Source organism: Mastigoproctus giganteus, chromosome 5, assembly GCF_048544385.1.
Source record: "Mastigoproctus giganteus isolate SK-2022 chromosome 5, ASM4854438v1, whole genome shotgun sequence".
Classification (NCBI taxonomy): Eukaryota; Metazoa; Arthropoda; class Arachnida; order Uropygi; family Thelyphonidae; genus Mastigoproctus; species Mastigoproctus giganteus.
Genome location: NC_143579.1, coordinates 69,427,689 through 69,442,618, shown reverse-complemented (window position 1 = coordinate 69,442,618; position 14,930 = coordinate 69,427,689). Strand labels below are relative to the sequence as shown.

The 14,930-nt window shown below is 34.3% G+C and overlaps 1 protein-coding gene across 8 annotated transcripts in view; it reads right to left on the bottom strand.

Annotated features, from left to right (window-relative positions):
• Window positions 1–14,930, bottom strand: part of IntS9 (integrator complex subunit 9) — a 370,946-nt gene that overhangs the window by 279,647 nt on the left and 76,369 nt on the right. For all 8 annotated transcript variants that reach the window (XM_090373281.1, XM_090373278.1, XM_090373279.1 and 5 more), the window contains one exon: window positions 6,979–7,065. In XM_090373281.1, coding sequence (XP_090229407.1) covers window positions 6,979–7,065 — 87 coding nt within the window. The remainder of the gene's footprint in view (window positions 1–6,978; window positions 7,066–14,930) is intronic.

The following is a 14,930-nucleotide window of genomic DNA, read 5'->3' as shown; positions in this document are numbered from 1 at the left end:
CATAAAATGAAACCTAAAAAAATGTGAATTTTAAAGCGCCGTGAACATTTTCCGCCATAAAAAAACAAGGGCGTGGCTAAAATTATCTTTCCCGTTCAAAACAGCCCTCAGTGGGTGGGGGGAGAGGGGTGACAAAATCGCGAGCGTGCTGTTTCTCGCTAATCTTTGTTCAGTATGTGTTATGCGCTTGTCATGGAAGGTTTCGTCATTTTCTTTTAATTTATATGCTTATAAATTGAATAAATTTATCAATTTATAAATTGATATGCTTACAAAAATGATAAATCTACTGTTTTGCAGTGTAAAACAGACTTTTTCGAGTGTGTTAACGGAAGAAAGTGACTTTATTGTGGACAAGTTCTTTCTAACCGTACAAAAATATGGCTACGAACAACAATTGAAATGTGAATGTAAAATTATCAAAGAAGGTGATGACATTGGCGAATAAAATTGAGTTATTAGACAAAATTTCTAAGGGTGAAAGTGTCTTCTCAGTGGCAAAACATTATAAAATCAATGAGTCAACGGTATGATCAATCAAGAAATCGGAAGAAAAAATCCGCCATAGTGTCCGTGAAAACGCGCTAATTGCTTCAAAAATTTGCTCTGTAACTCGTGATGTTAAATTAGAAAAAATGGAAAAGCTTTAAATCTGTGGATAGAAGACCGAACTCAAAATAAAATTCCGTTAAGTTCACTCATTATTCATGAAAAGGCAAAACTCCTTTATCAACACTTTAGCGAAACTGGTGATAGTACTGGCGGGATAAGTTTTTTAGCTAGCAAAGACGCTGGTTTGAAAGATTTGTTTGAAATTTCTAATAAATACTACATTTAATATTAAACTGTTTCTTATTTTCATTTCGATGCCATATGCTTGCATTTCACTACGTACTGTCTATGTACATAAGTCATATTATGAAGGTACCTATAATACATACATAGACAAAATTTTAGACTAGTTTTTCTTATATATTTCATACTTTGGAACGGAACCCCTTTATTACTATGGGAGCCATAACTCAGTATTCGCGGTATTTCTCAGGAACGTAACCCCTGCGAATAGCGGGGGTTTACTGTACAGTAATATTGAGATTTGGTGCTACAGTTTTCAGTTTTAATTTAATTATATCATGCTAGAGACTGCAGCTCAGAGCAGTGCCTTTTACTTGCTTTTACTGAAGCTCCACTTTGGATGGGGGGGGGGAATTGTTGACAGCAGTTCTTCTAAAAATCAGGCTCTTATCATTGTTATAATTGTTACATGTTTGTAGATCTAAATATAATGGGGGCATAGATCTGCAGAAGATGCTTCTGTATGCTTTAGTTGCAAAGAGTATGAAAAAATTAAAAGAAAATTCAAAACTGACATGCAAATTTGAAGAAAGGGGTCAATGTCCTCAAAGGAAATAAAGTGAGAGATACATCAAACACTCAGCCCAATTCTAACCTATAGAATACACTATGTATCAGTATACACCAGAGGCAGAAGCCATTGGTCCTGCAGGAAGTGCAATTGTACAACAAATAATTATAAAGACAAAGTTGGCCAGTAAATCAGAATGTCTTATAATGGGAATTTTAACTTTTCAGGTCTTGAATAGAATCTTTGGGGTGTTGAATCACACATTAACAAGGTTTTATTGAATTTATTAGGTGACTATTTTCTAAACCGATATGTTGGAGTAACACAACACAACACAAAGCCATACTCTTGATAAAATTATCATGCATTAAGAATATCCAGATAAAGGAAACACTAGATGGCAGTGACCATGATATACTGACATGGGTTTGCCTGAAAGATAAAACTACATTCAGGAGTAAAAGGAAGAAATTTGCTTTTGTAAAGGCAACCACAGAAGTTGTAAACAATTTTTAAATTCCCTTTGTTGGGACCAACTGACATCACCAGCTGCAAATTCTAAATGGGGAAACATTCAACTAAGTAATCACTGAAGCTAACAAGCTTTTTATACCATCTATGAGATAATGTTCAAGGTTTAGTCCTAAACATATGTCAGATAAACTGATGAGAGTAGTGGCAGAGAAGAAAAATTCATGTGATAAGTTATCAAAGATACATGGACCTAGTGTTCAATCAAGTGACTAAGAGGGTTAAGGAAAGCTAAGAAAGATTATGCAAAGTCCTGGGTTAAGAATGCAAGGAAAAGTAACAGAGAATACTAGTTAACACTAGGACAGGGATGAACCACATTGGCCCACTGGATATGAATAGCATAATCATTGATGAACCTGTTCAGGATACTGACAAGCTAAATAAATATTTTTGATCTACATTCACCTGCAAAGCAATTTTTAGGAATAGGAATACTAGAATACTTCTAGTATTCCTATATAACTGGGAGCTAAATGATTTTGGGATAAATTGTTGAAACAAAAATTAATAAAGCAACTGAAGGGGATGGGATCAATGCGATTATATTAAAAGAAGCAGAAAAAGAAGTAAACAAACCTATAGCCATAATTGGTTTTAGTAGTGATGCGCAAATGCAAGCTTAGAAAGCATCATCATCAAAATAAATAAATAAATAAATAAATCCCACATAACTCACCCATCTCCATCAATTATTGGATAACATCCAATAATTTGTCTGGTTCTTCCTTAAATTTATTAGAACTACCCACTTCACAGTTACAAATGAAAGTTTGTTCCACTTATCAATTACCTGCTGGCTGAAAGCAAACTTCTGCACATCTATCCAGCAACCATCCTTCCTCAATTTGAATTTGTGCCCCCATGTGAGCAGTCTCAGCAAGTTGAAGAATGCTATCGGCAAGCTTGCCCAATGCATTAAAATCCTTAAACACCTCATAGGGTGCTTATTCTCCACACACTGCAATTTACAGAACTGCATCACATTTAAGTGTATCTCATCCCTGTAAAAATAGTCTCTCCCATTAACAATTAGAGTTAATTATGACAGAATCCATGTATTCAGAGGAGTTTCCTTAAAATAGGAGATATTCAAATTTTGCCTCAATTCACAAACGGTGATGTGAGTAATTACACGCCAGTAAGCTTGAATTCTTTTCTAGGGAATATATAATGGAGTCAATGGCTAAAGAAGTAATGTGGGACCATTTAGTCAAGAATGCATTTACATAGCAATTGCAGCATGGATTTGTTAATGGGTAATCTTGTCTGGCCAAGTTGATGGGATTAACTATGATGCAGTAGCAAAGGAATTAGATGCAAAAACAACTGACTTCATATACTTAGATTTCTGAAAAGCTTCTGATACTGTTCCACACAAAAGACCTGAACAAACTGAAGCAGTGAGGCATTAGGGACAATCCAATGCTATGGATAAAGGGATATTTGAGTGTGATTAGTTGGAGGGTGGTTATCGATAGTACCACTCTCTTGAGCCAAAGTTGTTAGTGGAATCCCCAAGGTTCAGCACTGGGCCCAGTATTTTTGCTATATTTATTGATGAAGGTATATCAAACTTAATGTTTACGTTGACAGATGATATGGATGTTGATAAGTCTGTTAATTACAGTAATCAGGCTATGCTATTGCAAGAAGATCTAGAAAAATTATAGGCAGATGTGCTGAGAAGTAGCAATTGAAGTTTAACATTAACAAGTTCAAGGGGGGGCCAGTATTTCAGAATAATATACAATGCGGTAGCACACTTGAGTAGTAAGCAAAAAGTTCTTTGTGCAATGCACACAGGCAAAATAGATAGGCTGCTAGGCTCATGGGGTTTTATTAATGATATACAGAATCCTGCCAGCATGGTTAAGGAAGTAACAAGTTATTTAATGAACAGTGCATTACTGTTCCAGGAGCATAAGCAAATGACAGTAATATGTGATTAATGAGAGAGAGAGAGAGAGAGAGAGAGTGAGACAACTTTTATGCATGAACTGTTGTTTTTTTTTGTTTGTTTTTTGGTTTTTAGGAGCATTAGCAACTAAGGCCATATTGCTCCGGGATATGCGGTGGTCATTCTCTGAACCTTTCGGCATCCTCCGTATCTGGTGGTGACGGGCTCGAACCCCAGTCTAATCAAGAAGCGTGTGCTACGCACTGCTGCTCCTTCCCACCTGGCTACGGAGGCACCTATGCATGAACTGAAGACATTACATATTTATGCAACTACCATAATACCCAATGTTCTCCATATCCTCCAATAAGCACATGGCATCAAACATAACATCCAGTACTTCAGCTACAATATATGTTATGGGATCATATCAATTCGGAGTAAGACAATTGTCATACTACAGTCATACGACAAAATCCTGTGAATGACAGCTCTGCGTATGTGGCAATTCAGAGAATGACAATTCGGTGCATGTCACTTACTGTATGTGATGATTCTTGTTTGTTTGTTAGTTGTTGGTGCATCGGCTTCAGTGGCCATAATGCACCTCCCAAGGTTTTTACAGTACTGTGATCCAAGCCCGAGGCGGGATTCAAACCCGCGACCTTTGGGTTGCCATGTGGGCACTTTACCCACCTGGCTAGCCCGGTCAGCATGTGATGATTCTATGCACAATAAATTGGTGAGAACAACAAAATTCTGTGAATGACAGCTCTGCGTATGTGGCAATTCAGTGAATGACAATTCGGTGCATGTCACTTACTGTATGTGATGATTCTATGCACAATAATTGGTATGCACAATAAATTGGTGAGTATGACAATTCTGTATGACAATTAAAAATTGTCTAATCTTTAAAAATTTTGCTTATTCATCTCACTAACTACCGTTTTACACAGTATATCTGTTGCTTTCCTCTTCTTCTTCTGTTTTGCCAAGCATTATTACCTTTTCCAGGGCATTATCTGCATTTATTGAATGTCTGAAATAAGTAATTTCTTGCTTAATTATCATGGCTTAAAGAGAACAGGCAGGCTTTCTTTTGTCTAGGAACTGACAGATTGGGTTTTCTTGCAATTCATGAAGAACTCATGGACTGCAAGCAGTTCTCTCCAGATCCATAACCTGGAAGAGTTAGTCTTCTTTGCTTGTTCTGCTTTCATATCTGAACATCATCAACAGATCAAAAATCAGCACTTAGTAGCAAACTAAGTTTATTACTAAGTGCTAAACTATTCTGATTTTAGTTGCTAAAGAAACATTCTTATTATTCTTGATCTTTATCCTATCATCACTATTCTACCCACAGTTAATCTTCACATAATTTCTTTATCCATCCTGGAGCCCAAGAGATTAAAACTATCTGCTTCCTCTACTTGATTTTCATCAATATTAATCCTCTGGAATAACATCTTCTTGAAATGTCTAACATGAGTCTGGATATTACACTGTGTATTAGAACGATCAAATGATATAGAGAAACAAGCTTATTCTCATCTACAAATCCAACTCCTTCCTGAACTTTGTCAACTTCATGCCAATTAACAACATGATTACAAGTACACTCTTTTGGAAACAGCCTTCCTCAGAATCCAAGCATAATTGTACATATGTTCCATATAGAGAATTTGCACTATAGCATATCCTTCTGAATGGCTGCAATTTTTAAGAGCTTGTTCAACTTTAGTCTGCTGATGGTGCAAGGAATTCTTGAACAGTTTTCCTTTGAACAGGTTCTCACAGGAAATAATCTGTACTTTTAATTCAGAGGCTTAAGCATCATCTTGATTTCACTCACTTCTTATTGTTGCTCTCTCTACTGCTAAAAACAGTCATGCATTAACTTCTTATCAACTGGCTGACAAACAAGAGTTGATGCAGTGACTTCAGTCACTTTGAGAAGGCTTGTAGAATGCTTCAATCAAATTTTAGAAATCAATTCCACACAATGGACATACTAGCAAAATTCTGGGCCTCCTGATAAATGAATGGAATGCTTGCTCACATCAACGTAACTTTGAAAAAATCGTAATAAGCATTATGTAAACAACCCATAGAACAAATACAGAACACTGACAGACTTGTAAATAGGAAAAAAAAAACATATGAATTGTTCTTTCAAGATACATATATTATGTTATTCAATGTATATATATTTTCTGAAATAAATTCACAAATTCGTTAACTTCACATATCTTGTACATTAATTATTCTACATCCTTAATGAAGAAAATATAATACTTTTATATTTATTTTGCATCAATCTGCATTACCAACATGTTTTTGTCCATGATCTTATCTTATATTTTTGCATTTTTAAAAGCCATATAAAAAAGCCATTTGAAAGGCCTTGATGAAGAAAGGTGCTTATGATATTAATAGAATTAAGCTGATTAATATTTTTATTTAAAAAATTGTGCAATTTGATGATCAATATGGTGGCATTGCAGTAGATTTCGGTAAAAATATTATAAGTAATTTAAGAAAGAATGGCATTGTGTGGCATAATGGCTGAGTTTCTTGTAGTGCTGATGTATCTTAGTACATGCAATCAAATCCAAATTTAAATGTGTTTTACCCCCCCTTTTTTTATTGTTCTTGACAAAAAATAGTGATAAACATAAGAAACAAGGTAGAATATGTAGAAAATATGCAAGTTCAACAATGATCTCATTAAAAGAACGTCAGAAGAAAATCAAGGGCTAAATAAAGCAAAATAAAAAATGGTTAAGCAAAACAGCTAAATGTTTGCTTTGAAGCTTGAGGATGGTGCAACAGCAAATAGAAAAACATGTGAAAGAATTTTATTTAAATCTTTATAAGGATAAAGGACAACAACTGGATCCAACACCAGATGCAGAAGCTATACCAGAAATTTTGCTAGAAGGAGAAGATGCTATAAAATCAATGATAAAAGCATATAAACAAGGCTCATTTCTGGGAATGGCATTTGCTGATTAAATAAATCATAAATTAAATAGAGATTCATGTATATCTTGCAATCTCTGAAACAGGATGCTGGGAGTTTCATGAACTTTTAGAGCTTTATTTTTCTCTGATGTACAAATAACGTAAGGTATCTTTTAAAGTAAAGAGCATATATAATTAGATGATGACTTACTTCAAAATATCTGGCTGTTTCCATTTAGTTGCTAATTTTACCTTTGGAGTCTGCTCAATGTAAGTTACAAGTTCTTCCATGAACTGTCTACAAAACATTTAAATAAATATCCAAAATTACCTATGCAGCTATATCTTTACCAATCAAAATTAGATAATTAGATCAATGCATAAAGAAAGTATTAAATTTTACAAAAGAAATGTAAAATGAATCAACAACAAAAGAAACAAATAGTACATTATATTTATGCAATTTTAATCTAATTATATTATTATTTTCTTTTAGTTTTTTTTCTTGTTGTTGTAAATGGGTAAAAGAATTTGACAATATTTTTTTTTTTCAATAAAATGTAAACTTGTTGATGAGTAGAAAAATATCCTTAAGTAAATTATGTAAATGTAAATTTTTATAATCAGTACTTCAGAGGGAATTAAGAGTTATGACAAAAAGTTTATAATTAAAATTATTTGCCTTATTCAGCATACAAATTATCACCATCTGAAATCCAAACTCATCAACAGCTTCAAGCACTTGCATTAAATCACTTGATTTGTCCCCAATTCCTAACAAGAAAAATACCTTAATTTCACCTTAGCAAATAAACGTACATATCCAAATATCTCTCTTCACAATGTTACAATTCAGAGAATCAAACACATTAAGTTACTTGTATTAAAATACATCACTTTAAAAAGATTCAGATTTTGTCTGTGAAATTCAGCTTTTGATTGTGATTACTGGACAATTAAATTATGCATAAGGAATAACAGATTCAACCATAAAGGTAGAAAGTATTACAGAAATGCTTGCTGTGCTATTAAGCAAAATGGTTGCTATTCTCTTCTAGTTTATTATCTTCTGCTATTCATGCTATTCTCTTAAATTATTCAAATTTATGCTCCTACAAGCAGCCAAAGTGATGATGAAGTCAAAGGATCTTATAAAGATATATTGTGCCTGTACAAGCAGGAAGACTACCACTATAAAACTGTAATAGGAGATTTCGAAGTGAGAACTGGCAAGATCCAAAATGGGGAAAGATCTGTTGGCTCATATGGAACTGGAAAAAGAGACGATAGAGGCAATCTACTAATTGAATTTGCGGTGGAGCAAAATTTGTTCATCACAAACCCATTCTTCAAGAAAAAAATGCCTAAAGAAAATGGATGTGTAGGAGCCCTCTTGGAAATATTAGTGAAATTTATTTCATACTGACAAACAATAAAACAATATTCACTAACTCCTCAGTCTTGAACCATTTTAATGCTGGAGGTGACCATCGGTTACTGAGAGTAAAAATCAAAATTCATTGCAAAAAATAAAAATAAAATAAATAAATAATAATAATTGGCCAAGCCAATTATTATTAGTGTCAATCTTGTTCAACTAAAGTGAACAAGATTGACACTAACCAACTAAGTATTGAAAAATTGTCGTCTTTGAACTGTCAAATCATTTTCATGTGCTGCAAGACCTTGCTGACACAGATATTTCAACCGATAATGACAAAGTCATTGAGACTATTTTAGACATTGCCTACACACTTGTACCTACTGTAAAACAAGAATATCAAAGGTAAAAATTACAATTATGAAAAAGCAATGAGAAATGAAGCAAAGCAGTAACATAAGAAACAAGGTAGAATATGTAGAAATGTGCAAGAAAGTGCATAAAAGAAGAAATGAATAAGTCCAACATCGATCTTGTTAGTAGAACAACAAAAGAAAATCAAGGGCTAAAGAAAGCAAAAAAAAAAATAATAAATAAATAAATAAATGGTTACATACAACAAATACAAAAATGGATGAAAGAATTTTATTCAAATCTTTATAAGGATAAAGTACAACAACCAGATCTAACACCAGATGCAGAAGCATTCCTGCTACAAAAAAAAACAAAAAGGTGAAAAGGCAGGTTTAAAAAAATTTACCAACCAATAAGCCTATTGCCCATTGTCTACAATGCTTGATGTGGAACAACCCATAGAACAAGCAGATTTCAGAAGCAGCTTCAGTATAATGGATTAATGTTCATTGGTTACTGTTTGAGTTTTGCTTGTGGCAAGTTATAGAACAGTACAACAAATACAACCTTCCATTATGCATAGTCTTCATCAACTATGGAAAAAGCATTCGACTCAGTCACAAAACAAGCAATAATCACACCCAAATAATAACCAACCAAGGTGTAGAGAGAGAGAGCTTATTTCAATATTTTCCAATCAATATATGAAAATGCAATTGTGTCACAGTGCAGGTCAACAACAATAAAGTTCAAATCAACATAGAAAAAAAATGTCCGACAAGGAGACAATCTCCCAAACGCTATTATCTGTCTGCTTAGAAGAAATTTTTTGCAAGCTATATTGAGATAATAAAGGACTCTAAGATAAATGTAAATTACCTGAATCACTTATGATTTCTAAATGATATCATTCTCTTTGCAAATGTTCTGGAAGGATTGCAGCAAAACATTGAAGAACTGCAGCATGAAAGCGAGAAGTTCAGTTTGAAGATGAATATCAAGAAAACACAGGTTATATTAAACAAATTTACCAGACCAAAGAAAATCATGGCCAACAGAAGAAGTGGAAACGTATGTTTACCTTGAACAAGAAATTTCACCACATGGAGAACATCATGATGAAACTGAACAGAGCATAAATTGGGATAGCAAGCATTTGGAAAGCTTAATATAGTCTTCAATAAAAACTTGCCTCTCTGCCTCAATCGAAAAGTTTTTGATAAATGTACTCTCCCTGTCCTAACAAATGGTTGTAAAACACAGTCATTGAATGCCAAAGCTTTAAAAAGACTGAGTCACACAGAGAAATATTGAGCGCCGAATTTTGAACATAATTAAAAGAGACCAAAAAAACTGGAACAGTCCCAGCTATTAAACTAACAAACTGGGAAACTAATTTAGCCAAACATATACATGGAAACGTGATCAGAAACCAAACCAACAGAATTATACTTATATGCAATAACCCAGATAACATGATAGAAGCTTTAAAAAAACTGAAAAATACCCTCAATGATAACAATATACCTGATAATTACATCAGACACCATATAAATGCTGCCACACAAGCAAAACTCAAACAGTAACCAATGAACATTAATCCTAATAGTATCACAAAAAAAATCTTTTCCACGGAATAAAAACGCTCCTATTACAGCTAAAAATTAGCCCTCACTTGAACCCCAAGTTAATTGCGCATAGGTAAGGCTCGTCACTTATCCACAAGGTACCAGGATGCCCAAATTCAAATCCCTACTTGCAGGACTATAAACACCATAAAAAGTAAAGATACCGATCATTATCACCATGCAAGAATATTACTTTCCACAAAAGTTAACAACTTGAATTAACTAATTATTACCGCAACATAGCAAACACAGAATATAACGAGAATCCACAGGGTTAAGTTTCACAGATTCACATGAAGGAGGCTGTATATATGTATATAGTTATCCCCAATTATTATTATTATTAGCCATGTGGTGCAAGGAAGCCTGAAGCTTATGCTGCACCAGCCAAAACAAATTCCCCGATTCCCCGAGTTACCCTGAGAGAGAGAGAGAGAGAGAGAGAGAGAGAGAGAGAGAGAGAGAGAGAGAGTAGAAAGGAATCACCAAAAAAGAGAAGAATGATGATATCCAGCTCAAGACCCTGGGTGTGCCAAGCCCATACTCACCAGATGTGAGCCCCTGGAGATACTGAGCCTTCATGCCTTAGAAAAGCATGTTGCTGGTCCTTATACACCTAATTCCCTACAGACAGATACCATTAAATAAAATTAGAGGTTGTGGAGAAAGGTTACAGCAATATTAAGAATGATATTAAAATGGATTATGGACTAGGGCACTGCTAATTATAACAAAAGGAACCCAAAAACACATAACTGACCTCTACTTAAGAACTAGACAGGAGGAATTCTTCATGCTTAAATTAAAAACCTTTTATCCATTTGGGCTCAACAATAAGTTTATAATCACAAAATTATTACTAACATTGCAACAGACATTAGCAGAGGCATTTGATGCAAGAAAGCAAGCTTATACAGCATCAGCCAAAAAACAAAACAAAAAAAAAAAAAAAAGCTCTTCCCATCCCATCCCATCCCATCAGGTCACTCCAAATGTTTGTCTAGTTCAGCCTTAAAATTTATTTAAGCTATTAACTTCCATAACAACAGATGGAAGTCTGTTCCGGTAATCAACTACCCGCTGGCTAAAGGCAAACTTCCGTACAGCTATTCTACAACTGTAGTACATCAAGTAATATTCTTGAATAATACATCAAGTGTATTAACTGTCTTTCCTGAATTTGAATATATGCCCCATCAGGTTCTTAATCTGAGTAAGTTGCAGTAGCATACTGTCTTTAATGTCATTAACAACCCTGCCAACCTTTGCATCATCTGCAAACTTGGACATTAAGCCTGATATACCTTCATCGATAAATACACAAAACAACAATGGACCCAGCACCAAACCCCTGCGAGACTCCACTAATAACAACATTAGTCCACTTAGAGCAGTATCCATTTATTACCACTCTCTGCCATCCCTCACTCAACCATCCCTTGATCCATTGAAGCAATTTTCCCTTAATGTCATATCACTCCAATTTGTAAAGCAGGCTTCCATGTGCAGCAGTATTAGTTGCTTTAAAAATCATTGAATAAATTAAATATACATTGTAGCAATTTGTCATGAAAATTAGTTACACAAAATCAAAAGTTCAGAAAGTCTGAAGAAGTCAGTAATTTTGTGCATCTCAGAGAAGCAGGAAATATAGAAAGATAGTTACTAATTTATTTGGAGCAAAAGTACCAAATATGAACCAAATAGTACCAAATATGAACATAGCATGAAATGTTGAAATATTAGTTTAAAAAAAATTTCACTACAATACAAAAGAAAAAATTAGCTGCAATTAAACCTGTATAAGCAACCACCTTCTCGATGAGACCATATATTTACAAAAGACCAATATTTCTCAGAACAGTTTCAAATAAGTGTCCTGTGTATTAAAACTGCATTCTCTAAAGTGACAACTCTCTGACCCGACCGTGAACAGTGTATTCCATAGATTTCTAGGAAACTAATTCTCTAAGATGTCTATTGTCTTACCTGACCAGGACTGTTAATCCTGATGTTTGGTGGCCATTGTTTTACATATTTCTATGAATCTGGAGTTTTTAAAGTAACTGTATGAATAATGCTACCAAATAGGTATTTAATTCATTTATTTCTGATTTATCCATCTTTGAATATAGATGTGATAGCAAAAAAAAAAGCAAAATGAAAATTTTAAATTTAGACACACAAGTTACAGACGATGCAGCAGGGGGTTTATTGCAAAGAGGGTTGCAGAAAAGTAAAACTGTGGCAGAACACAAATTCAACCAATTTTACAAGAAAAAAATAATTTTCAGGAAAACTGGATTCAGAATGCATATAAAAATATTCAACAAGAAACATATTGACCATATCAATAAATTAATGACTTAACACTCACTTGGTTTGACCGTGCTTGTGCTAAAGGAATTCCCAGTAGGTTGTCCAATGATACAAGAAAAAGCTCAGAATTTTGCGAAAGCTTTAAAAAATATATATAAATAAAAAAAAAAAAAAAAACACATTTTATGGTAGCAATGGGCAGCTTACTAAATTCTGCAACAAAAATAACATTGTTTTGACTCTGTTAAAGGTGCATCTGCAAATGTGGAACAGTGTATTTCAAGTTTTCCACCTAACACAACAATACGAATCCAGACCATCTTTAATGTAGATAAAACTATCCTCTTTTATTGTGCTTCAAGTAAATGGTTAGTGTTTAAAGGTACTAATTCTTTCAGTTATAAAAAAAGAAAAACAAAGTGTAACAATTTTACTGTGTATAAATTCTTCAGGACAAAAAGAACAACCAACAATAATTAATACAGTGCTGAGGCCAAGATGTTTTAAAAAAATGAATATGGCACTTATGAATACTGATCTGTAGAACAATTAAAAAGCATGGTTAACAAGTGCTTCATAATTTGTACAAAAAAATAAATAAATAATAAATAAATAAATAAAAAACTAAGATAGAAATAGGGAGATCTTAGTAATATATAATGCCCCATGTCATCCCAAAATTTTGAATTTAAATAATGTTAATATATTATTTCTTCCTGCTAATACATCAAGTGTTTGTCAACCACTGGACCAAAGTATCACTCAATCATTTCAATCATTCTATCGCAAACATTTTAATTATAGTAGTACCAAATATGAACATAGCATGAAATGTTGAAATATTAGTTTAAAAAAAATTTCACTACAATACATTATTGAATATGTAAAATTGGTCTGGAAAAGTGTTAGTGAAAGTACTATACAAAAGTGTTTCAATAAATGTGGAAGTATCTATGATACCGGCGCCTCCGTAGCCAGGTGGGCAGGAGCAGCAGCATGTAGCACACACTTCTTGATTAGACCGAGGTTCGAGCCCATGACCAACAAATATGGAGGATGTGGAAAGGTCAGGGAATGACCACCGCATATCCCTGGAGCAATATTGCCTTAGTTGCTAATGCTCCTAAAAACCAAATAACAACAATCTATGATACCAACATGTGGGTTGAGGTTAGAACCAATTTTAGCATTAGCATAGGTATATGATGTATGAAAGCAAGCTTATACATTAGCAAAAAAAATAAATAAATAAAACCTTCCTATTTCACCCATTCATTTGCTCTAAAAATTTTACCCACTTCTTCCTTGAATTTATTTATGCTATCAACTTTCACGACAGATGGAAGTTTTTTCCAGGATTAAACTACCCACTGACAAAAGGCAAATTTCCGCACATCTATTCGACAACTGTCTTTCCTCAATTTCAGTTTACGGTTGGTTGGTTTGGATTTTATTGGCGCATTAGCAACTAAGGCTATAATGCGCCTTCAGTTTATGCCCCGTCAGGTTTGTAATCTGAGAAAGGGGAAGAATTTCATCAGCATCAAGCCTGCTCAATCCATTCAAGGCCTTATACACCTCAATCAGATCACCTCGCAGGTGCCTAGTCTCCAGATGCTGCAATTTGCAGAACTTAAGCCTTTCTTCGTAAGAGCACCCCTTTGTTCCCCTTCTTTGTACTCATTCTAGCAACTCTACATCCTTCCTAAAATGAGGCTTCCAGACCTGTACACAGTACTCAAGATGTGGCCCAACCATTGCCTTATACAAGGAGATAATCACCTCCTTATCCCTGCTAGCAAAATTTGTGTATATCACCGACAAGACCACATGGCACCTCCTTAGCCAGGAGCAGCAGTGCATAGCACACACTTCTTAATTAGACCAGGGTTTGAGTCCGTGACCACCAAATACGGAGGATGCGGAAAGGTCAGGGAATGACCACCGCATATCCCCGGAGCAATATGGCCTTAGTTGCTAATGCTCCTAAAATCCAAATAACAAACAAACAAACAGACAGACAGATAGATAAGACCACATAATCTACTCTTGCAGCCTATCTATACTGCTCAGAAAACTTCATATCTGACGGCACAATTACCTCAGGTCTCTTTCATTCTCCATTACCCTGAGTGTAACACCACACAGTTAGTACATTTCTTTGGGGTTACTGCTACCTATATGCAGTACTTTGCAATTGTCAATGTTAAACCTCAGTTGCCACTTCTCAGCCCAAAATTTTATAAAAGAATAAAAAGAAACTGTTCAATTTTTACAGTAGATATATGTAAACATTGATACAGATTTCGAGAAAGATTCAGTCACATATGAAAATGATGGCGAAAACTGGGAAGAACTTTATGATTCTGCTAGGAATCACTGGCAACAATGGCAATTTATGTAAGAATTTGAATACTAACGATGAATGTTGTTGAAGTTGTTGTCGATGTTGAAGAAATTAAAATTCCAACAGAAGAAAGA